Consider the following 26,319-nt stretch of genomic DNA (forward strand, 5'->3'; position numbering starts at 1 on the left):
CAGACGACAAGGTACCATGTGTTTATGGCCAACATACACGAGGAGCATGCCCAATACCACGTCCTGGTCAAGCCGACGCCTGCGGCATGGACCAGCTTGGCTAAAATAACAACCACAAAACATCAAAATCGTTAGAGATGCCATGACGACATAGCCAAAAGACAAGAACATACGTGCCACCATGCACACTGGTTACTCACGCACCAACCTACACGAAGAACATACTCAGTGCTATGACGTGGCGGACTGACACACCCACGGACATGCACCTTTGTTATTTTTCACATAGGCCTCCTACAGCACCGCAGAAACGCAAGATGCCTGAAGAGCTCGTGTATACATGCCTGCAGATGCTTTTTTGCTACGTATTCCCATAGAGACTCCATCTCATATATCTACTACTGCTTGTGGCACTCTGTCGCCTCGTGACTTCATATTATGGATTACACACCACCACCCAGAACAGGGCCCGAGTAGGCCGCACGCAAGAGTCCCCAGGCAGGAGCCTCTCAGACGAAAATCCTCCTAAGACAAAAAAGCAAAGCGCTGACTCACAGAACAAGCCCCAACGTGAGCCCACAGCCAAGGCTGCAATGTTGCAACCCACATGCCGTGTTCTCAAAGCCAAAGTTACACTTGCCACCGCCAAGCACCCCTCACAGCCGAAATACAAATCAAATGCTCATAATTCTGCTGCAGCTATGGTCTCTCCACACGTGATCAAGCCAAACTGACAAAATGCCAAGCTCATGAGACAGAAAGTCGCCGGGGTCCCACGTCTGGGACACAGGTTGCAGCAACGAAGCGACAAGTTGGACACCTACACCGATGAGAAAGGCGTGATCATCAGCCACTAGCAAGGCCTGTCCATTGTCCACCATTAACACATAGTTATACATTGTTGCCAGCACCAGGTACATTGCAAGCTGGGAACGGCGATGGTCCCAGGCTTGGGGGCTCGCGAGGGAACCAATAAGAGTATGAGGGACACCTCACTGACGCCATCTCAGCTAGCCAATCACCAAGTGTCCTCTTGTAACCAATTTGTTGTAGCAATTGTTAGGGACAGCCCAAGCGTGCCACCTGACCCATCCTTATCCACTAATATTCCTTCATATAGGTAACTATACTAACCCTACCACTCGGGAGCCAACCCGAAGTGGCGATAGGTTTTGTGATGATTTTTCCCCAGGTGACGCGAGTAGCGCGTCATACTACGGTAAAAAGGGCCTGCAAGCCCACTAACAGTGAGAGCATCTCCCCAGATGCATACGGGCCGAGAACAATCCCTGCCGTTACTATAATAAACAGCAGTAATTACTTTGCTCTTGTGTGTGCCTTATACTCCTTTTGGGACGCGGGAGGAGTTGGGGCCTCCCCAGCCCCGGAGGTTCGCGGACGGCTGTGTCGGCCCCCAGGAAATCACCCCGACACACCACTTGCATGCACGGATGAATTCCTCTACTTTCGATTCAAGTGCCGGGAACCAGACTTTGAGCCTGAGGTGGTTTTTCGTTTTGACAGCGTCTTGGTGACCGTGATGGGCGAGGGCAATCACTCTGTCAGTTAGTTCTGTAGGGATGACTATGTGGCCCCCTCTCAGGAGGAGGTCATCATCTGTAAATGTTTGTTCACTTTGTACTTTCCATAGTTGTTCTAGAGTATGTTTTGCTTCCTATGTACTGGAACCCATGTCCTCAAGAGCAGATTTCCACTGTCCCGACTCCATGGCGTCGCACAGGATTTGGAAACACCTATTGTGCCACGATGATGCCTTGAGTTCGGTGATATACATTCAGTTGGGGATTGAGTTTACTGATGTGCCGTAGTTGTTGTACCTCAGCGACCTCTTCGGGGGGGGCTGTGTTTGTTGCTTTGGGGTGGCGGAATAGGTAATCTGCAGCGTTGTTCTGTCCAGGTCTGTGTTTGAGGTCGACATTGTACTCTTGGAGTGCGAGCAACCATTTTTCAATATGTGGCGGGGAGTTGGCTGACCCACCCATCATAATGGGTAAAAGGGGTTTGTGTCCGTGACCCCTTTCACAGGTTTCCCATAGGTATATACATGGAAATGGCGGCATGCCCACAGCACGGCCAGAGCTTCGCGCTCAATCTGGGCATACCTCTGCTTGGTTGGAGAGAGTGCTCGGCTGGCATATGCCACAGTGCATGGTTAGCCATTGCTATTAGTCTGTGTGAGGATGGCACCAGGTCCAAAAGGGCTTGCATCAACAATGATCTTTGTGTCTTTTTGGGGGTCAATAAATGCTAGGATGCATTCATCTGACAGTGCATTCTTGATGTTCTCGAACGAGGTTTGTTCCAGGGCTGTCCACCTCCATGCTGTGGATTGCTTTGTGAGGTTTCTCAGGGTGGCCAGGTTTTCGATAAAACGGCCACAGTAGGTGACCATCCCCAGGAAACCCCTGACCTCTGAGACGGATTCTGGGGCCTTTGCTTCCTGGATATCTCTGACCTTTGCTGGGTCGGCGGATAGTCCTCCTTCCTGGAAAATGAACCCCGAAAAACTCAATTTTGTTCTTGAGAAACTCGCATTTTTCCCGATGAAGAGTTAGGCCTAAGGACTGGATCCTCGACAGGACTCTCTCTAGCTGCTCCAGGTGTTCACTTTCTGATTTGACGTGTTCCAGGATGTCGTCGCTCACATTCAAGGTTCCCGGCAGCTCCACCGGTGCTCCGCGTATGGCGTTCTGAAACACTTCCGCAGCTGACAAGATGCCAAAGTTCAGCCTTTTATACCTGTAGAGGCCGATGTGGGTTGTGAATGTCATGATGTATCAACTGTCCTGGTGGAGGAGAAGCTGGTGGTAACCTGAGCGGGGGGAAAAGACAGTTGAGCCTTTTAGTTCTGCGAGAATGTCGTCCAATGTGGGGGTCAAGTGTCTTCCTCTTCTACTTGCCTTGTTGGGCAGTCCCATGTCCACGCAAATACAGACTTTGTCCGATTGTTTAGGTTTGTGGGCAATGGCACCCAGTGTGTGGGCCCCTCAACTTGCTCAATGATATTGAGGTCGACTAGGTTTTTTATCACCTTCTTGACTTTATCGTGAAGGTGGAAGGGCACTCTTCGGTGTTTCAATGCCACTGGCTGAACTGTGTCGTCAATGTGGAGCCAGATTGGTTTGCCTTCCATTTGCCCTATTCCTGTGAATATATTTTGGATTTTCTGTAGCAGCATCTGTATGTCTTCGACAAACACTCCATGGACAAAATGAACGAGTCCCAGGGCTTCTGCTGCTGCACAACCAAGTAGTGCTTGGGTTGCTACCTTGGTCACGTAGAATCTGGCTCGTATGGAGACCCCATGGTGTTGAACAGCGGTAATGAAGGTGATTTCTAGTGGTAATGGGGTGTTGCCCTCGAAAGTGAATATGCATAGTGTCGTTTCTTGAAGTGATGGAGGCCCAAGTAGCGTCCGGTACTGCTCGTCGGCCGAGGCACCCGTGACGAGGAGCACATGGAAGGGAGTTTTCAGCAGAAACGTCTTTATGGGAGGGCAAGAGGGGCACTTGCCCCGGGCCCCTAGCTTGGACGGGGCCCCCAGGAGGCTGGCTTATTAAATAAAAGTCAGTTCCCATTAGTCACCACATTTAACTATCACACCTCAGGATTTTTATGGTGTGCTGCTGAGATGCTCTAAACCTATTGCCAATCTTCTGTTAAAAAGTACATTCTGCGCTGATCTTTTCATTCTCTAATGCTCACTGTGGTATATACAAAGTTTGTGTGGTACAACACCTGTAGCATTCTCAATTTTCTGTGGGGATTATATTGATCATGTGCAATAGCCATATTTGGAATGGATATTGTTAAATATGAGTGCCCCCATGGTTCAGAGGATAGCTCAGTGTGTTAAGCACTCACTGCAGAGATCTGCGTTCATATGCAAGATTACAATACCAAATTCCAACAAGGACGACTCAGGATTTCCAATGTATGAAGTTGTTATTCCTGCTTGTATATGTACTTTGTTTTTTAGCACTCCAGGTTTTCTCATCACCAATGTACCTGCAGCAGATAGCGGGTGCTATAGAAACGAACATAGCGTCAATATGGTGAAAGTCTAGAAATTAGTTTGTTCAGATGGGGAGTTGTAAAACCTACACAGGCACCTCCAATGATGACAATAAAGTGTTGTTCCAGAAAGGTGTTTATCTATCCAAATTCCAGACTGTGGAACCAAAGCATTCATGCTTGGATCCTGGCTTTGCCAGCAGACGATACAGTGATCCGAAACAAATCTTATATCACTGACATTACTGTGCTGCCTTCTATGGAAAGGTTTTCCTTCTCACATACTGGTGGCATTGTTTACCAAATACCTGATCTTTCCTATTATGTAGGCCATTTGAGTGGAAGGAGTTCTAGACAGAAGAGAGCAGACTTGATATGGCAGGCTTCTAGCAAGCATATTTTAAGGTCTGCTTATGTGATAACAAAACGGTTTGCTTTTTTGTACAATTTCAAGGTTGTTCTGCATATTTTTAAATACCATTGCACAAGGTTTTTCTGCACGTTTTTAAATTCCATTGCACAATCCTGTGTTTGATGTGTATTTAAACCTTTAAAATACAAAAGAGAACCTATATGAAATCTTTTAACGTCACATCAGTTAGTATGCTGGTACTTGTATACTTCCCTTGATGATGAAGGCATTGAAGCTAGAATCATTCCCATTTTGTATAATATGCTTCTATAACATTTTGCTTTTAAAAATGTTTATTTTGGGTTATGTGATTTGTATATTTGCCAAGTCATTTCTGGAAAATGGGATTATTTTAGTTTGGGGTAAGAACTAGAAAAGAAAGTCGTAAAGTGCAGAAATTGCAGAGTGGGTGCGAATCCCAGCTTCACCTCCTAACCAATGTGTGATTCTGGGTCTCTAATTTAATCTTGCATTCCCCCACCTGTCAAAATTGCAAGTCCCTAAATCTTTCAAAATTGTCAGCCCTTCAAAGTGATTTCGTTAAAAAAGACGTGCTCATAGTTTCACTTGCTATAGTGTTGCTTACTCTATAATAGTGAGCATTGATATATTGCACACCACAACCACTTCTTTATTTGCTCTCCAATGGCAATACTGCTTGAAAACCATGTCCCTCTACTAATCTCAGTCTTTCTGAATACGGACACATTCCTGGTAGTGTCTAATCTTCATCCACTATGTATTCTATGTGTAGCTTTCTCCTTGCTTCCGATTGGTCCTCGGTATCCACGCTTGAGCACTTTTTGCATTCTGCGAGGCAGCTAATCTGAGTGCACTTTTTTTCCTACGATCTGTATCCTGCATATATACTATGGCCGGTGTACCTTCCTTGTGGCTGCTATTGATGAAAAGTGCCCTGTCTATGCTAGCGCCCAAGTACTCTCGTCGTAGGCTGCTAATGTTGCCCTTTAAATGCTACTTGTTTATTATTTTGATTACAAGAATGAAGAGGGTAAGGAGACTGAAAAGGAGTATCCATGCCTATTTTGATCACTGCAAGGCAGCATATCAAGCTCTGGGTTGTGATTGTGACGTGGGGGTGGGTGCACTAGATATTCTATATCCCTTAAATCCTTTGGTCTGGTGGAGGGGGGCCCCAAAGGTGTCCATGCCCCAGGCCCCAAAAGTGCTTAAGATGGCCCTGGTTTTCAGAATGGTTACTGTGCATCGGGATTGGTGTTTCCCTGGCCACCGACTGTGAGTACAGCTGATATGCTGAAAACATCTTCCTCTTCATCCCCTATGCTGGCACCTGGAGGGTTCATCTGCGACTCAGTGGACGTAGTGTTGGCAGACTGGGCCGTCTTGTCTTGTGGGAACCCTATGGGACGTTTCTTTCCTTTTGGTACACTGGCAGTCGTAGAGGCTCTGCATACCCTGGCGAAGTGATTTGGAATTCAACACCCTGTGCAGGTGTACCCTTTTGCAGGGCAGTCTTTCTCATGGGGGAGATCATACCCGCACTGTGGGCAGGGAGCTGGGGTCGAGGGGTTCCGCTGCTTCTTCTGTTGCCAGGTGCTCCTTGTTCCTTGGGTTTTCCGGATATGTCTCCCCACTGAGCACACTTCTTCACGTTTGACCGGCTTCAGTGCCGGGCCAACTCCATCTTGGAGGCTCTGACTTCTGCCAGTTCGTGGGAGTGTCCCAGCTCATGGATCCTGGGTAGTGTAATTCCTGGTTCACGCAAGATTTGCTTTCGTAGTTTTACTGAGTGGCAGCCAAGAATGATTTGGAGTCTCACCTCTTCCTCTTTGTTCTCCCACCCACAACTTGTAGCTAATTGTCTGAAGGGACTGTGGTACTTGTCCAGGATTTCCTCACTTTGTTGCATGGCGGTGCGCATGACGAATTTCTCGTAGTCCGTGTTCAACATTGGAGCAAAGTGATCTGTCAGCGCCTTGACAGCGGCATTGTATGAATCATCCTTGAGGCGCAGGATCTTGAACAGCTTGTGGACTGCAGGCCCTGCTGAATAGATTAGCGTGCATTTTTTTGTCATGTCATCTTTCTCCGCCTTGGCATTAAAGTACATATCCAGGTGTTCCCACCATAGTGCCCACCTTGGGCCTAGGGAGGTTGGTGCCCCGTTGATATCAAACTCACACAGGGGTGCAAGCGATCCACGTTGTTGGGATGACCCCCCCCCCCCCTTGGTGACGTGGTGGAACAGGTGCGGCAGCGTCCTCTGCTGACATCTCCCCTTAGGCTTGTCGGTCTACATAGACACTAGCTGGGGGTGCACAGGCACTCCAGGAGGAGCTTCTGCCCCTTTACACACTGGGATTGCCCACAACAGCACAGCAGGTGCACAGGCACTCCTTGTATATGGAGCCACACCCTGCTTGGCGTGTCGGGAGAGGGGCAGTGCACGAGCACCCTCCGGAGAGAGCCGCACCAACTCCTGAATATGTGTGACCCGCGCTCCTGCGGGGTGGATGGCTATATGACGCCTGGGGCGTCCAAAAATTCTGGCAACCGCCAGTTATTACTGGTGTGAGGATTGTTATTGCACAGGATTCCTTACCTGCATGCACGGAGCACGTGGCAATCCTGTGGCGGGCTGAGGGACAGCATGCCGTGTGGATCCATAGCCCTGATGCCTCTGATCTGCCTGACCAGCAGTTGCACGTCCTGGACTTCCCTCATCGCCAATGTTATGGGGCTCGGAGTACGGGCCTCTGTGGTGCAGAGCCGCGCAGAAAGTATGACAGGCGCAGTTCTGTTACTTCACGGGCCCCACTTTGGACTGCTTGAAAAGGCGCAAAGTCGGTCTCTTTAGTTCCTTCTCTGCATGCTGATGTCACATGTCATCACACGGTTCACATGATACCACACCTAGCAGGAGTCAAGGAAGGGTGCAGTGGTTTTGTTCGATGATGTGTCCGGCCAGATATTAAGGTCCAGAACAAAAATATAGTTGGAGATAGATTGTATAATGTCAATGAGATCCCAATGGCCATTCCCACCCAGTTCCTGCCCCTCCCCGCCCAAAACACCTCCTCATGGGAATTCTTTGAGCTTGCTTCAATAAAGTTTTACCAGTATCCTTTGCACTGAAGTCCTGTTAGAAACAAGCATTGGCAAAGGCAACAGATTTGCCTTGGTATAAGTATTAGGCATATGCCAGGCACTGCTATGCTCAATGGTGAGTTAATACCACTACGGCAGTGCCTGGCAAGTGACTTTCCCATGTCTACACAAAATCTCAAACTGTTGGCATTGCCAAAAAAAAGCACGTGTTTCTATTTGTTTCGTTTTAAACAAGCATTGGCAAAGGCAACAGATTTGCCTTGGTATAAGTATTAGGCATATGCCAGCCACTGCTAGGCTCAATGGTGAGTTAATACCACTACGGCAGTGCCTGGCAAGTGATTTTCCCATGTCTACAAAAAATCTCAAACTCTTGGCATTGCCAATGCTTGTTTAAAACGAAACAAATAGAAAAACGTGCACATGCACATTTGGGATAACCAGAGTGCTGACAGATGTGCATGCGTAGGTAGTGTTGGCTAATTGCATTGCAGACCTGGGCAGTAGAATGACTAGTCAGAAAGGCTTAGAGTCCAATGCTGTAAGTGTATGCCTGCATTTGGCAGTTCTTGCAGTATTGTGAAGCAGAAAACATGTTGCTGATGTCACATTTGCTGGGTATGGCGGTTGTGTCACTCCACATAGAGGCGTGTTCCGGCGGTGCGTGGCGGTCTGGGGCGCATTCTAGTGCTTCGTCCTGCGCACGGAATTGGCTAGAAACGGCCCTGACAGTGAGCCCAGGTGGATGGGAGACGGAATACACATTGCGTAAAGCACTTGGGGCAGGGCTATGCCTTGCGTAACTGACCTGGAGGTGGTTATTGGTGTACGATACGGTTTGAGGGGGTGGAACAGGTGGCCAATGAGCAGAAGTGTTTGATTATGCAGAGAGAGGGAAAGAGAGAAGCCCCTAAAGGGTAGACTGGTCCATTCCGGTGCAGTCTCCTACACGTACTAGTCGCCTAGCCATGGATGAGGGTAGAAAGAAGTTGTTTGAGGAAATGTATAAACTGGCGGCCTCCATGACCCCCGAAGAGCTGGCATTTTCCTACAAGGGGGTGCTGTACCCGTCCTTGCTGTGCAACCAGCTGACCTTCCAGGCACTGGAGGACACCTTCCGACCCCGCCCGGACGATGCCATGCTCGTCACGTATCCCAAATGTGGTAAGTGGCATTCAATGACCTGGAGGCCATCTTGCAGAGTCCCCTTTTTTATAATAATAATGTTACATGTTGTATATAGCGCTTCATGCAAGCTTCTCCCTGCTTCTAAGCGCTGACGAAGTGGGCGTCAATATTACCTAACTGACTGGTATACTGTATCGATTTTTGAAGAATGAAGGGCTGATTCGATACCTTTTCGAAAATGTGTACACCGTTGTTAGCTCTTTACTCGCTGAGCTATCCTAAAAGTTGCACAGTGCTTCTTTTGTCAACATAAAAGCCGGATTGCAAGAAGTGCCGGAAAAGAATGGGAAATAATAGGTATCTGGACTAGAGAAACGTTGCGTGGGATAGCTTAAATACGCTGGGATATTCATGGAATATTTGCACTGTTCAACGTGATTTGCACTGTTCAACTACCGACACAAACCCTGATTCATGGAACTGTGCAAAGTGTTTTTTTTCAGTTCAAAGACAGTGCAAAGTCATTTTTGCAGTACAAACTGAACTTTGCACTGACTTTGCCCTGAGCAAATACACTTTGCACAGTTCCATGAATCATGGTGTGTGTTGGCAGCGCAAATCAATCCATGAATCGGGCCCGCTGCCTGCAATCTCTGTGACCCCGTGGGCCAAGAAACAAACTGGGGTAAGAGGAGCGGCAGGGCTGTGTCTCTCCTGCAGGGTATCTGCTTGACAAATGTCATGATTTCATCAAAGGACAACACGATGTCCAGCCCACTTCGAAGGACCGCATGGGCGGCAGATACATGTCCTCGGGCACAGGGACCTAGGGAGAGTTACAGAGACTCACACGGCGCACAGGGTGAAGTGGGGGAGCCGGGATTAGACTAACTCCAGTGTTCTGTTACCAGCTCTTCACAGTGTAGCAAAGGGCTCATGATTTTTAATGCGAATCCCCGCTCTCGGCTGCCTATGTTTCCTAGTTCAAAGACACCGTTCTAGCAACGCGTCACCAGAAAAGGGGAGACAGTCCCTAAATGGTGCTGCCAGGTTTAGTTGACATTGACAATGGCTGCCGGACTACCCCATGGCACTTCTCCCCTTCCCCCTTACCGGCACTTGCGCAATGTGAATGACACAAGGACTAGTAAAATCATTATTTTGTCCTCCCTTTGTTTCCCCCTCGTTGTCTTGTCGCGCCTAGAAACACTTTTGTACAGGAGCGTTATAAATGCCACATCATATATCATATCATAACATAACAAGGAGCCTTTTGGGAACATAAGAATTACCACAGATATTTAAATCTGACAAATATATCCGCGATAAAAGGCTTGTATGACTGACTAAATGCATATGCACAATGGGTTTTGTGCTCGTTTCCCTTTTTACAAAAGTTACCTTAGCAATAAAGCTTTTGTAAATATGAACCATACAAACACATTCGGACAGCAAAGGAATCGGATGTGGGAGTGTACAACTGCTAATCACTTATATTTAGATTAGATACCGGAGAGCATTCCCGTAGTCCAGCTTGGACAGAAGTAGTGATTTTACGTCAGTGCAGAAGTTGTGAGGGGTAAGGATATTTTGTCTTGTGTAGGTTGTGCAGTTGTAGGTTGCATGTGTTGATGATGACAGCTATGTGGTGAATGAAGCTAAGATGAGGATTTGAATTTGACAGGTGTAAAGAGGGATATGTGTTGGTTGTCTGCAGGAAGTTCTTCGATCCAAGTGTTGAGGTTGAGTTTGTGCCTGAGGGAGCAGATGAGGAGGTAATCTGTTTTGGATGGATTGAGTTTGAGCAAGTGGGAGGCCACACAGGTGGTGGTGGAGAACAGACAGCTTTTGAGGGTGTGGAGTTCTGAAGGTGAGGAGATTTAGAAGAATATTTGTGTGTCATCTATGTATTGGTTCAAATTTACGTTGTGGTTACTACGGGTCTGTCCAAGGAACTCAACACGCAGGTTGAAGAAGTGGGATTGGATCGGTAGGGGGACATGGAGACAAAGTGCGTCCTGCAGGTGAGGTAAGAGGTGAACCTGTAGATAACAGTGCCAGAGAGGTTCATCCAGTGGAATAGGATGTTTAGAAGAATGGTCTGGTAAATGGTATTGAAGGCTACAGAGTGGTCAAGGAGTACAAGAAGTGCTCTGTGTCCTTTGCCAGTGAAGTTGTGGATGTCATCCAGGATGTGAAGTGTTGCAGTCTTCGTGCTGTGGCCTTATTGAAAGCCTGATTGGAAGGATTTGAGGAGGTTGTTTGTGGTAATTTGCTGATGGAGTTGGCTTGTGATGAAGCATAGCAGAGAGATGTGTCTTGTTTTGAATGCAGGGGGGATTGTAACATGTGAGAGACAGGAGTTGATGATGTTGAGCCACTGTGCAGCCAGGGTGGTGATGCAGTTTGATGCAGTGTGAGGTGGGCATGCATCATCCAGGAATTGTGCTGGTTTTGTTATGGGTGTGAGCGTGAAGAAGGTGTCTCGGTACATGAGGTGGAATGGTCTCATGTGTTGGAAGGTTTTGTAGTAGGGGGTTGGAATTGGGACTGAAAAGGGGAAGGCTTTTCTGATGTTTGATTTTACAGTTGAAGTAGTTCATGAGGGAGTTGCGCACTGAGGTTAGCGGGGACATTGCAGTGGTGCATGGTCAATTGGAGAGTGACTTGATGATGTTGAAACATTTCTGTGTGTGATTGTTGGTGGATTGGAGTTCTTAGAGTTTTGGGCAGCTTTGGTGTTGCGTATGGCCTTTTTGTATTTGGAAAGGCAATGCTCTAGAGAAATGTGTTACGTTGCCAGGATCTTTCAAGGCGTCTGGATTTCTGTTTGATGGCGAGGAAGACGTTGTTCGAACATGCTTTCTGGTTTTTGTGAGGTTTTTGCATTTTGAAGCTGGCTATTTTGTCGAGCGCCTGGGTGATGGGGATGTTGTAATTGTTGAGGAGTCTGGAGGGGTGTGTGTAAGGTGAGGGAGGTGTGATATGAGAGGCTCTAGGTTGGTCTCTGTAATGTGTTTGACTTGTCTGGTTGAGGTTTGTGGGAGGTGTGGAATGTGGGGGGATCTTGTGTGGCAGAGTATGTGTGAGGGGATCTCAAAGTGGTCATATTATGATGCCAGATTCGATTTTGTGAAGACATTGGATTGTAATCACAAGGGCCAGGGTGTTGCCAGTAATGAGTGTAGGGTAGGGAATGTATTTGGTAAGGTCGTAGGGGTGAGTGGAGTGAGGGTACTTTTCAGTATGGGGATGCTGTCTGGATGGGAACTACCAACGTTCAAATCACCAATGTTGATGTTGGAGCAGGGGGAGCTGTGGCTGTTACTGGTGAAGTCAGACCATTCAGCGTGGAAGTTGGGATTGCGTGTTGGGGGCGGTAAACATGGTGGATGAATGTAGGGTGTGGGTGTGATTGACTAGAGCAATTGAAACAGAGGGCCTCAAAGGATGTGTATGGTGAGTGAGTGGGGTTAAGTGCGAGTGACATGATGCGTTGCCCGACTTAGAAAAACTACATTTTCTATCATTTAAAAAAATGAAAAATGGTAATTTGCTGCTACATTGGCAATCTGCTGCTCTAGGCCTTGGCTTACTTGGAAATACACCACTGTGTATGTGTGGTAGTGGTTGTAGAAATTTCTTGCTCAAATTGTAGTTCTATCCATTTGGATGAATAATTGCTTCTACTGAAGCAGTAGAGTGTGCACCTGATGGCTCTATTATATGGTAAGTGACAGCCACTATCAAGTTAGTGGTCCTCAGCCAAGGGCACATGTCACCTAACACTCAATCAAACCAATTGCAAGAGCTCCAAAGCAACACGCGCTTATGGAGTGGGACAAAATGGAAGCCTCCTGTGACAGACCTTGCCTATTTCTCCTTGCTGTACTACATATTCTGATAATGAACTAGAGGGCTAACATTCAAACTTAAGGACAGTAGAAGGTGAGGCTGCTGTTTGTCAGCCAGTTGGCAGCCATGAACACCATGATGATGGATAAGGAGCATTAGGCTGCTTGGAAAATTGTGTGTTTTTCCCACCAGGATGGCGTCCAGGGCTGATATTGTTTCTTGTGGAATGTTGGCCCTCTAGATCTTCATTAGAACACAGTGGTCTGTACACATTACAAAGAGAAGCATGGAATACAATCTTTATAGGTGTATAGAGCATCCATTCCATGCTTGCTGCTGGATTGAAGAGCTGGAAAAATTAGGAAGGAAAAAGGAGTAGCATGGAAGGGGTAAGTGCCTTTCGTGTAACTCCATTTCTCTATTTTCTAGCCCATTGGCCACCCTTTGGGTGCTTTCGGTCCCCACCAATAAGACATCAGGTATGTAGACCCTCCCCTTCAGATTCTACCCAGTACATGCTGGATTTTGACATATCCGAGGGAGACTTTTTACTATAGGGGATGGCCAGAGGTTGCATGTGAATCTATAAAAGATACGAATGCTGGAGAAATTGAGTTACACGTAAGAAACTACCCCTTCTCCAGCATTGGATCTTTCATAGATTCACATGCTATGAACAGATTTCAAAGAAGTGCAATCCTTGAATGGTGGTAGATAACAGGAAAAAAACCTATCTTACTTAACCAGGTGCTGCAGGACTGCTCTTCGCGTCCTTGCATCATCAGCATGCTGCTTCGGGTGGCAGTAATGCCTAGTAAACGTGTGCGAAGCGATCTAGGTGACTGCCTGACAAATGTCTTTTAGTTGCACCCCCGACCACATTGCTGCAGATGCTGCCGAAGCTCTTGCTGAGTGGTCCTGAGCAGTTCCCGACAACAGTTTGTTTGCTTTTGCATGACAAATAGAGATGATGGAGGATATCCACCTTGCGATTCCCTGTTTAGAGATTGCTTTTCCTTTGTTTGGAGGTCCGTAAGCAAGAAACAACTGAGCAGAGTTCCTTGAGCACTTTGTTCTGTGGAGGTAGTATTTCAGCGTTCCTTTAATGTCCAAAGAGTGTAGCACAATTTCTGCATGTGTTTTTGACTCTTGGAAGAACATTGGCAACGTAATAAGACACATGTTTATGGAATTTGGGTGGTACCTTAGGTAGAAAATGTGGATTGGCTGTAAAGAGCACTTTGTGCCTGTAAAGGTAGGTATGGTTCGGTTACTGTGATTGCTTGCAGCTCTGAGACTCTCCTTGGCGCTTTAGGCAGAGGTAACTTTCGAGGCCACCCAGAAGACAGTTACAATCAGGAATTCCAAACATGGGGGAGGCAGAACATGGAAGAGGTCAAACAGTAGGAGATACAACCTACAAGGGGCAACCATCCAAGACTGGAGCACACTGGACTAAAAAAGCTACCCCCAGTGTTTATCCTCTCAGGAATTGAACTAACTCCATACCATTTGAAAGTGTTATCCAAAGGATTATCCTTTGTACCTACAAATCCAATGGATTGGTTCACTTCGGAAACGGGACTAATAAATGTCTGTAGGAAAGTAAGACAACAGTGCTTCTTCATGGATGATGATACCAGACATGAGAGGGAGGACACAGGAGTTTGGATCATTTCCACATTTACACCAAAGGATCACCAAGTACCTTAGGAACTACTATTATTTGAGGCATGCATCTCAGGTGACTTGAAGAGATTGAGTAACCAGAAACAAAAAATTAGATATAATTTATCTAATGGAGAACGGGAGGCACTTTAAACACTAATGATGGACCAGAAGTTATTAATAAAACCTGCTGATACAGGAGGAGGAATAGCAGTCTTCAAGAAAGAACAATACAACCCTATGGTAATGAATCTACTACAGGATCTACAAAGCTATAGGCCACTTTGTAAGGATCCCTCTGGGGAAATACAACAAGAAATCTTGGAAACCACCCAATTTGGAGAAGATAGAGTTTGGATATCAAAAAAAGAGTTTCAATATCTTAACAACTCGGAAAAAAGGTTCCCCTCTGTTTATGCATTACCAAAGAATTCTGAGAAACCACCTGGGAGACCTATAGTGTCAGGATGTGGTTCTATACTTGAACCACTGTGTGAGTTTGTGAACATTTTTCTACAACCAATCAGCTGAATAATACAACATATTCGAGAGACACCATGACCACCATCAAGCTTTTTGAGGATTTACCATATGATCCTAATGAGAACCTCCTAGTAACAATGGATATACAATCGCTGTATACAAATATTCCACAGGAAGAAGCAGTAGAAAAGATCAGAATAGCACTTACACATGGAGCTACCCAACAAAGATTTCCAGCAGAATTCATTATAGGTTTAATGAGTATCGCCTTGAAGAAGAACTATCTACAGACACAAGGGACAGTGATGGGGGCAACATTCGCCCGAGTTTCGGGATCCTGCACATGACAGCATTTGAGGACGAGTATTTACTCAGTGAAAGGAATCCCCATAACCTATATATCACTCACTGGTACAGGTATATAGCGGACATCATCTTCATCTGAAAAGGCCCATGGAACTTGCTGAACGACTATCTCGCCTGGCTGAGTGGATGCCACCCAACCATCAAATACACCATGGAGGCAGATAAGGAACAGATACATTTCTTGGATTTAATCATTAAAGGGGTAAATGGCCAACTGAAATGCTCTCTAATCAAAATAACTACAGATAGAAACACCACGCTCCATTATGACAGTTTCTGTTACGCTCACCTGGCTCCCACAGGGGTGTCGGTCGGACCCGGAGGGCTGCGGTCTCCACCAACGTGATGCGTAGTGCAGAGATGACTGACTGGACTGGCTCTCCTAATCTTGTCTGATTGACCCGTAGAAGTATTCTCCTGCAAGTGGAGAGATGGATTTAGCCACCCGTGGACTCAAGTGATGACACCTCCACTGTCCTCCCCACTAATCACCACCGAAGTGCCCTCTCCGCAATCTCACCTTATATTCTTGAAAGATGAGCTCCCCATCCTGCGTGGATTGCAGGGGCGCGTTGATGCCAGTTACTTCACTGGTTTGAAGGCATGGGAGAGTTCCGGAGAGTATTGACTCTGAGGTTCCTGGCGAGGACCAGTAAGTACCAAGTTCATAGAGTTCAATATGTCCGATGTTCACTCTTGCCCCCCCTTCCTTCCTTGTCTTGCAGCTGAATTCGTAAGAAGATGCTCTTGTGGCAGCTGGTGGCGCTCAGGTAAGAGTCTGTATTACCCAGTGCTGTCCGGTAAATGTTGTACATGTTTAACGTGTTGTTTTCTCAATCTTGCAGGTGCGGCACATGAAGATGTGGAGAGTTATAGAATAATGCCTCCGGTGGTAAGTCAGGTAAGTCTATGCTGGTAAGAGTTATATTTGTTGGTTTTCTCGGCTCACCTTGTTGTTTTCTTTTGTCCCCCAAGTGCCGGAGTTCGGCGAAGAAATGATGGAGGCAGCGCCGAATCGAAAGATGCTGTGAGGACCAGTGAGTATGGCGCGGCACTGCAGCTGGAGATGCGACGCGTACAGAAATGATGTTCTTTCCAGGTCCGAAGGCGAGATGGATCCGGAATCAGGTGAGGAATTCGAAATAAGTTTGTTTTCTAACCTTGTCCTTTTCTTTCCTCTTTGTTTTAGGAGCTCCGGATTCGAGGCGGGCGTGGCAGAAGACTGGATGCTGACTGCAGGCACGGTGAGCGTTACGCTGCTGGATGCAGAATAACACGAAGCATGTGCTGCTGTTCGGGCGTGGTTTAAATAGCCTCCAAAGTAGTTCCAGGTAAGAAGTTCCCCAGAACCACGCCCGAGTAAAAAATAGTCCCTGTAAAAAAATAGTCCCATCCAGGCCTCACGTTGGCTTGGACTCACTGGCAGCATGGTCTGCATCAGGTAAGTAAAGTCTATGAGCCTGGCGCCTTTGGCGCCAGGACTGATTCCTATGATGACCATGGCGCCTAAGGCACCAGGACTGAACCCAAACAGCCCCCAGCCGAGGCTGTTGAGGTTTTAAAAAGTATCTGGATGCCTGCTCCTGGAGCTGATGGGCTTGGTCCTGATGCCCGGGGGTAGGCATCATGACAGTTTCCACCCAAGGTCACTAAAGGACAATTTACCCTTTAGTCATTTTTCACGACTTAGATGAAATTGTTCTTCTATTGAGGATTACTATGAACACGCAGAAAATCTGGGGGCTAACCTAAAAGACAGAGGTTACACAAAGAAACTAGTATCCCACGCCCTTAAAAGAGCCAGATTTGTACCAAGGGAAACACTCTTGGAGCCCAAAAATAAGGGAGATCAGGAAGAGAGACTTACACGTGTTATGACATACAACACCAACTCGATCCAAATTAAAAAGATGATTCGTAAATACTGGGCAATGGTCAAGACATGCATGCCTTTGCATTTAAGCAATCAAAGAACCTGAGGGACAAATTAGTCCATTCAAAAACAAAAGAATCCAGGGCAACCTCTTCCACATGGAACTTACATCCGTTAAAAGGCCATTTTCCATGTGGGACATGCCAAGCATGCAAATATACCACCAAAACAACATATTTTTTGGTTAATGGTAAAGAATGGGAGCTAAGATTCTTTTCCAACTGCAAAACACCTAATGTTGTGTACTGCATACAATGCCCGGGTGGCTTAAAATACATTGGACAAACCTCAAGGGCGATCCATCTGAGTATAAATGAACATAGATCAAGAATTTGCTGCAAGAACACGTCTAAACCTCTAGTATCATTTCTTTCTGGAAAAACAACACAAAGCAGATGATGTCATTTGGTGGGTGGGTGTTGGATATAGTGAAACATACATCTAACACACAAAGGGAACTACTAAACAAAGAGGCACGCTGGATTCATCATTTGAACAGCTCATGGCCTAAATAAAGAGATGCCTATATTCCAGTGAGATACTAATTGGAAAGGAGCATAGTGAGAACAGGACAGGTTTAGATCACTCCATCAATCCAGATATGCTTAATACAGACCCACACGCTAACTTACTCATAATGATGGGATGTAGTAACCCAGCTGCACCATCTGTGCATCTGTTTAGACTTCACATGCACTGCTGACATAAGTATCCTACATTTGAGACATAAGCAAGCAATGTCCATACTCTAGTGATACGACAAATATGAAAGCGAGCGCTTGGGACTCAGGACCACAACCTCAGTCCCTCCTCCAAGGAAGCGTTATTACGAAGATTCTCAACCCCCTCCAATTCAGCTTACACACTCTGTTCAATGAGATAAGCTAGTCATTTATATGACATTTTAAACTTGACCGCTTCATACTACAGGCCATGCAAAGCAGAGGGAACCCATGTTGGCTACAGCCCACTACACTTCTGTAATTATGTGGATCTTCACTGGAACTTACCAGGATTGCTAAATCTAGCCTTGCGCACTAACCATTACATTACTTTTACTTTACTTTAATAAATGTATAATGCGCGCGCATGGACCCTTATGCTTTATTGCTCAGACAGACATACAATAGAGAAAATAAATAGGGAGAATAGACCATCTATCATGAATATGAAGAATGGCAAGAGTCAGGCGGTTAAGAGATCCATAGCCTAGGCAAACAGCAATGTCTTCATCTTCTTCTTAAAGACATCCGTTGACTCAGTGCCTCTAAGGTCCAACGGCAAGTCATTCCAGGCCCTAGGGGTGATGGCATAAAAGGCTCCCTTCAAGGCCTTTTTGGTTCTACAACTTGGGATCATGAAGCGATCCTGTGTGTTAGACCTCAGTGTCCTTCCAAGACAATTGTTTGAGAGCAGGGATTGTAGATACATAGGCATCTTACCCTGTCTACACTTTTGTGTAATAACTAGGACTCGAAACAGAATTCTAGATTCTACCGGTAGCCAGTTCAGAGTATGCGTTGCTGTAGATACATGATCTCTACGAGAGCGACGCAATACCACCCTCCATTTTGAATAACCTGCAGTCTCCTGCAAATAGTTTTGTTGATGCCAACCAAGAGGCTCGAGCAGTAGTCGATCTTAGCTCCTACTATTGCCCTTGCTATCATCTCTGCGTTAGTCTGGGATATAAGGGGTCTTAGATGAGCCAGGAGTTTAATTTAATAAGCTCAGGATGAAACTACAATCCCCACATGAGATTTCATACTGAGGTGTTTGTCCAGTAGGACGCCCAACGTTTTGACTTTCCCGAGCGGGCTTATTTTAACAGATCCTATATGAAAGCATTCGTAGGCTTCACCCAGTTTGCGTATCATATTAGGCGATCCAACCACCAAAAGATCGTTTTTTTCTTTATTTGGTGCTAATTTACTTCGTACCATCCAGGTCACAATTAGTAGATGTATTTTATTAATCAAGGCTTGGTCCATGTCATGGTTGCCTGTGAGGACACTGCGTATCATCCGCATAATTCATAAAGATCACCCCCTCATGTGCTAGCATGGCAGAAAATGGCACTGTGAAAAGATTGCACAAGCAGGGCGAAGTACAAGAATCCTGAGGCACCCCAAAGTTAACCATTGTAGGAGCAGATTCAGCTTCCTGAGAAAAAAACCTTACTTTCTCGGTTGTTGAGAAAGGAGGAAATCTATTGTGTTGCTCTGGATGAAAAGTTAGCAACCTCTCCCAACCTGGTGGCCAGAATATGATGGTCCACCAGGTTGAAGGCGGACGATAAATCCAGCAACATTAGTAGTGAGGCTTTGTTGTTATCCAAGCTTGGATTTGAGTTCTAATAACGCTGTCTCAGTGCTAAAACTGACCCTAAAGCCAGGCTGAAAATCATTCAAAATAGGGTGATCATACAAATGTGTCGCTATTTTTCTGTAGGCTACCTGATACAACATTTTCAACAGAAATGGTGTGTTTGTAATTGGCCTACAATTATTAGGAATCTCAATGGGCAATCCAGGCTTTTTTAGTATGGGATTGACCCACGCTTTTTTTAGGTCCTGAGGGACACCCCTGTTTCCAAAGATGCATTAATAAACTTGCAAATTGACACTAATATTGCCGGAGAGCAGGTTTTAATGATCATAGTAGCCGATTTTTGCATTAGTGGCCTTTATCTGGTTAATAATTACTTCTAATTCTACCCTTGATATAGGAGTAAAATTAAAAAGAGGAATGGATGGACATCTCTTCTCTTGAAAACCCAATCTGGATTCTGAAAGTTTGATCTTTCTAAGTTTGCTTCTTTCTTAGCAATAGCCGTTTGGATGTTATCAAGCTTAAGTTGCATGACCTGCTAGATCCCTGTACACCAGGTCTCATACGTGCGGTTTGCTGATTCTTGTTCTCCCAGGATTTTAAATAACTATGTGTTGCTTCAATAATTGCTGCTTTATAGGTTTTGGCCGAAGCTTTATAAGCACACAGTGATGAGGCAGTCATGCTGGATTTCCATTTATAGAAGAGGTTAAGTATTACACTATTAAGTGACTTAAGCTCAGTAGTAAACCATGGATTATGTTTTATATCCTACTTATGCATCTTTCTCTTTAGGGGTGCTAGAAGGTCCGCAACCACCTTAAGGCAAGAGAGGATGGAATCAGCCATGCCCTCCGGGGAGGCTATATCCATGGATAGGTTTTGAGAGGCTAATATGGATTCAACTCTATCTATCGAGATATGTTTAAGGTTTCTAATCAGAACTCCCGTCCTGTGCTTATCTTCCACTTTCCTAGGAAAGTTTGTTAGCACTGTAAATTCCACAAAAAAATGGTCTGACCAGGGACACAGAGATACAGATACATCCGTGGTCTTGACCGTGTGACAGGTGACCCTGTCTAGTGTATGCCCTAGATGATGAGTGGGAACATGTATCAAGTGCTCAAAGCCAAGATCTGTCAAGGCAGATTGTAATTCTAGGGCTGCAGCATCATCCTTATGTCCCAACCACAAATTGATATCCCCCATTATAAGGAAGCTCGAGTTGGGTTTTACCAATGGGAGTAGAAAGCTAGAGAGGCCGGTAAGAAAAACCTCGGACATATTGGGGGGCCTGTATATTACCATGATATTTTTTAGTATGATGAGAGGAGCACTCCCAGTTCTCTCATCTATCAGGTGTGCCTGCAGGTGCCCTGCTTCTGGGAGCCCGCCAGTGTGACTAGTGAGTGGAATACGCGCTCAAGATGGCTGCTACAAATTTCCGACCTTATACACAAGAGAAACACGAACCAGCCGCTGAGTGTCAGATGACCATGTGACAATGTGAGCCCCGTACACGGCTCACTCTTCAAAGTGAGACAGAGAGTAACACGCTGACTGTCTAGATACCAAACAGCAAGGTAGGCACAGTGCGAGGACAAGTGAGCACGGAAAAGCTGAGTTTGCCATCAGTAATATCACTGACCGCTTTATCGCTGATAAATCGGGATTCTTTCTCTCCCCAGACAACTCCATATTTTGGGTAGCTACGGACTACTACGGACTGCACTTGACAGCAGGAACGATGGAGAGATACATTAACAGTGCCCTCCAACCTTGGAATTAGGATTATCAAGTGGACAGATATAAGTCATAGGTCTATCCACAGCAAGTATTCAGTGCCTACCCTCCTCAGTTGTTTCTCTCAAGCTGGCCCAAAGCCATACCTATACTTTTATTTACCACACAGCAGGTTACACCACATGTTTACATGGAGCGTGTACCCGTGATTCAAGAAGCCCGATAGTAGAGCGTCTCAATGCACCTAGAAGTGATCCATTTGGTTCAATTCTCCACACGGCATTCAGGTTAGACCAAACTATGCTTGCTATGACGCATACATTCGTATCTTTCCATTCTTTCACGTGCACTGCTTATACCCTTGCCACAAGAGTGACATAGGACTCATTTCTTCCTGACTGTCTCCCATTTTTGTTAGTTGATAAGTTGATAAGCCAACGTTCAATCTTGCTACTACGCTGAGCCTGCCCACACAATGTTCAAACACAGTGGGTAAGTGAGATTCAGTGTACTCTGACTTTACCATCCTTCGCAGAGAAATGTTCCCTTTCCTGCAACTACACAACGCCAATTCTGGGTGAGCTTTCCTATCCCTCCCTCACTTTCTTTTTACTTGTAGGGCACTTTAGGTGTGGTATGTATTGTAGGTAGACATAGGGCCTCATTACGAGGCTGGCGGTAGCCGTGCCTGTAATACAGGCATGGCTGCCGCCTGTATTTCTTTTTCTGGTGCCCAGAAATGGGCAATTACCGGGTCATTATGGCCTTGCCGGATCCGGTATTTGGCCATCCCTGAGTGCCAGAAAAGATTCTTCCACATTCCCATTGAGAATGGGGAAGTCAGATGCACCTACACAGTTATCAGCGGTGCCGGTGCATCCGACATGCTCTGCTCGCGGGTGCCAGGTCAGACCTGGTGACTGCAATGGCACCCGCGAGCAGAACTCCTAGTTTGCTGGTCCGGGAACTACACTACAGGCATGCTTACCGGTACCATAGTTCCCGGACTGGCAAACTTATAATGAGGCCCATAGTCTGGAAGCCTTAAATCCATTTTTAAAAAAAAAAAACATTTTATCTCTCAGTGGGCATCACATAAACTTACAATAGTGAAATTGGATGTGACTTAGAAGAGCTCACTCAAAAGTAATTCTCTTCATTTTGTTCCTCAGGGGTCGCACCAAATGTATTTTTTGGTCCTGAGGAAGGCAGAACCATTCTGGTCATTCTGGTCACTACCGCCGAAACGTTTTTAGCCTAACGTGGACAGCTGACACAAACATTTATAGGCTACTCGTTTCTAGCATTCAAAATCCGAGATCTACGTAGACCTGTGAGCCCAGAAATTGTTTAATGGCCAGGATTTGTTTCGTCTTATTACCTATTAGCTAGATAGAGAGGCACTTTGACAGCTAATTAAAATGTATTTAAGCCTTGTTTGCTCCTCTTGTTGTTGCACATTTTTATGAGTTTTCAAACGTTTTAATGTATCTATTTCTTAATAATAGAACTTTTGAAACACTTGTATGTTTTTTCTTGGATAAATATAATTAAAATATACACCTAATCAAATGAATAATAAAATTTGCGATTGGTAAAAAAAAATTAAAAGGTTCACAAATCTTTAAATCAGACAGTGGCATTTATAGCTTACTGGGTCTTGTCAGATAGGCATCAAATAGAAAAGAAGCCCAATACCACCAGGCCTTTTATTAAAATAACAGTGATTCATTTTCAGACGCAAATAACTTTCTCATTGGGACGTTTTGGGTTAGAATTTTGAGCAGTTGCCAATGGCTCAAATGGCGCTTTCATGAGTCTGGTGAGAACCACATTGAGACTCTGTTGTGGTAGAAACTTCCTTGTGGGGGGAAACGATCTGAACATTCCTCTCAGCAAATGTTTTTGTTACCAACTGGGTTTTGTAACAGATTAAGGATTGTTAAGCATGGGAGGTGCACGAGAAGTTTGTGTGTGGATATTTGCGTGCAGGAATTGAGGTTAAAATCTAAAATGTATTGGATTTAACGCATTTGACGAATTTTAGGTTCAAACGGACTCATTTGGACATTCTGAACATGCACAATATGCGTATGCATTAAGTTTGTGTTACCAACCGAGTTTTGTAACAGATTAAGGATTGACAAGCATGGGAGGTGCACGAGAAGTTTGTGTGTGGATATATGTGTGCAGGAAGTGAGGTTAAAAGCTAAAATGTATTAGATTTAACACATTTGAGGAATTTTAGGTTCAAAAGGACTCATTTGGACATTCTGAACATGCACACTATGCGTAGATGTGTGAGAGTCAGTAGCAGGGTGTGAGAGAGGTTAGAGTAAGCTTTGAGGGATTGCAGGGTAGGCTGCAGCGCAGCATGGACATGTAGGAATTAATGTGTATATTTCTTTGTTACGCCATAAGGGCTGTGTACGCAAATGTCACTATGAAGTTGAGTTCTTAGGCAGTGTAGACACGAGTGTTTGTGGGTGAATGCCACAGAGGTGCAGGGACGTAGTGTATCAGAGTGATTGTGGGTGAGTGCCACAAAGATGAAGAGTGGTACATAAACTGGCCATGGATTTTAGGAAATGTAATTATATAGTTTGCTATTGCTTTAATGGTGATAAAAGAAGAATATATATTGTGCAACATGGATTATTAGGATGGTAATTTCTGCAAAATGGTAATGCAAAATGTTGTTTTATGTGACTCATGATGAAATGGGTGCACATGGGTAAAACATGTGTTTTGCTAAGAGTCAAAGAGGTCGAGTGTTGGGTAGCGCCCAGAATGGTAAAACATGTGTTTTGATAAGAGTCAAAGAGGTCGATTGTTAGCGCCCAGAATATGTATGTGGGTGAAAGTGCCACACGGGTTTGGCGGTAGCGACTCCAGTATATATGTAAGTATGAGTGTGGTTGAAAGAAGCCACAGCTGTATGGGTGGTAGCACCGCCATTAAACTAGAAAAATGTGGTGAGTGTGCCACAGCGGTCTGGACGGTAGTGCATCCAGTTGTGCAGGGTAAAGGTGGAGAGCCTGCGTGACCATTTGGGTATGTTAGAGGTGTGTGTGGTTAGGAATACCACAGTTGCTGCTGGCAGGGTGTGCCTCCAAGCATACTCTACTTCCCTCTCAAGCATAGCAGTGAGAATGTATGTGAGTTGGGAGGTTGCGTTTCCAAACATAACAGTGAGGATTTATGTAAGTTTTCATTTCTCCATAATAAGATGCATTCATGTTCTCTCCTTGTTCCAGTGTGGCTTTATGTGTGTAGATTAGGAGATTCCTTCGGAGTATCATTCTCCATTAAAAGGGAGGTTTTTGAGAGATGCGAGGTTTGGGATTTTATGAAATAGTGTAATGGGTGAAGTAAGGTGTGAGCGAGAGTGAGTCAAAGAAGCTGTGAAAGTTAGGCAGAGAAGATGTGAAATGGGGTAGCGCCCACAGTGTGTCTAGCCTGTGGATGTGCCACAATGAAGTGAGGAGATAGTGCTTCCGCCAGTGTAATTGGAGGTGGCGCTTGCGCCAGTGTATTTGGAGGTAGCGCCTCTGCCAGTCTAATAGGAGGTAGCACCTCCGCCAGAGTAGGTGGAGGTAGCGCCTCCACCAGAGTAGTTGGAGGTAGGGTCTCCGCCAAAGTATTTGGAGGTAGCGCCTCCGCCAGTGTAATTGGAGGTGGCACCTCCACCTGAGTATTTGGAGGTAGCACCTCCACCAGTGTATTTGGAGGTAGCCCCTCCACCAGTGTAATTGGAAGTAGCGCCTCCGCCAAAGTATTTGGAGGTAGCGCCTCCGCCAGTGTAATTGGAGCTAGCGCCCCTCCAGAGTATTTAGAGGTAGGACCTCCACCAGTGTAATTGGGTAGCACCCCGCCAGGGTCCCAGTGTAGTTGGAGGTAGCACCTCTGCCTGAATAATTGGAGGTAGCGCCTCCGCCTGTGTACTTGGGGGTAGGGCCCCGCCAAAGTATGTGTAGGTAGCGCTTCCGCTTGTGTAATTTGGTAGCGCCCTGCCAGAGTATTTGGAGGTAGCGCCTCTGCCAGAATACTTGGAGGCAGTGCCTCCACCTGAGTAATTGGAGGTAGCGCCTCTGCTAGTATGATTGGAGGTAGCGCCTCTGCCAGTGTGATTGGAGGTAGCGTGTAGCGCCTCCGCTAGAGTATTTGGAGGTAGCGTATCCACCAGTGCGATTGGAGATATCACCCCAGATGCATGAGGGTGTAGGTGGGTGTGTAGGGTTAGTGGCCTACAGAAGTAGGGAGAGTGTCCCTCAGAATTGATATTCCCCATGCTGGTGATGGATGTGGAAAGGAGGGGAATATGCTGTTGTGTGTTTGTCCGTGTGTGTTGACGTTTGAGAAGAAGGGAGATATATTGTGTCTATTTGATGTATCTTTGTCAGTGCAGTGTGAATCAGTAAAGGAAGGAGATGTGTTATATCGTGCCTGAGTGTGTTTGTAGTGTTTATCAGTAAAGGAAGGAGATGTGTTGTGATGTGCTTGTCTCTGCATGTGAAAGCTGGTGATGTCATGTGGAGTGTTGCCTTGTGAATGTCGGAATGTTTACCCAAGCATTCCACACCCAGCCAGTTAGAGCTCCCCAGCCTGGGTGATGGGAGCCAGTGTTATGTCCTGTCCACTTATGTATATAACTTCATGTAACTGAGACTTAAGTACTTGTAATACACATATAAGTAATCCCAAGAAGCCTGGAAGTCACTTTATAACAGTTTTACTTTTAGTTCACTTAAAAAGTTTGTTTTTCCTTCTTTCCCTGGTTCACTTGGAGATGGCTGCAAGGGACACTTTATTGATGCATGGGAGAGCCCTCCCCATGCCAAAGATAGCAGATATGGGAGGATAGCCTCTGGACTCGCTGAGAGGGGCTGAATATCCGTTTGCTGCGCAACCAGCTACAGAACCTTTTCCACTTGCTCTGATAGGAGCAATTAGTGGACAGAGCCTGTGCCGCCGTTAAAATGTCTGCGCACTCCGGAGATAAATTTAAGTGACCAAATTCTCTGAAGTCAGGAGCCACGTGGTTAATCTGAGTGACTGCGGGTTGTGGTGCAGCACTTTCCAGTGGTTTTGAGAGATGATGTTGGGCCGACGGATTTGATTGAACTTGGACATTTGCAAAAGGTTTGAGTATCAGTATCACAGTACATGGGTACATCGCTATCATCTGTATTACTTTGCGGATGATGGTGAAAGGTGGGAAGGCATAGGCAAAGGGAACGAGAACACATTTTCCATTGATCCCCACTGGTGCATC

At 45.8% G+C, this 26,319-nt stretch overlaps 1 protein-coding gene across 1 annotated transcript in view; it reads left to right on the forward strand.

The window, feature by feature from the left end:
- The first annotated feature begins 8,469 nt into the window (after positions 1-8,469).
- LOC138566967 (sulfotransferase 6B1-like) overlaps positions 8,470-26,319 on the forward strand; it is a 320,429-nt gene continuing 302,579 nt past the window's right edge. Inside the window, exon 1 of the mRNA XM_069644752.1 lies at positions 8,470-8,701. Within this exon, the coding sequence (XP_069500853.1) occupies positions 8,506-8,701 (196 nt within the window). The 5' untranslated portion in view covers positions 8,470-8,505. The remainder of the gene's footprint in view (positions 8,702-26,319) is intronic.

The sequence above is a fragment of the Ambystoma mexicanum genome, chromosome 2p (genome assembly GCF_040938575.1).
Source record: "Ambystoma mexicanum isolate Mex_15411 chromosome 2p, UKY_AmexF1_1, whole genome shotgun sequence".
Lineage (NCBI taxonomy): Eukaryota > Metazoa > Chordata > Amphibia > Caudata > Ambystomatidae > Ambystoma > Ambystoma mexicanum.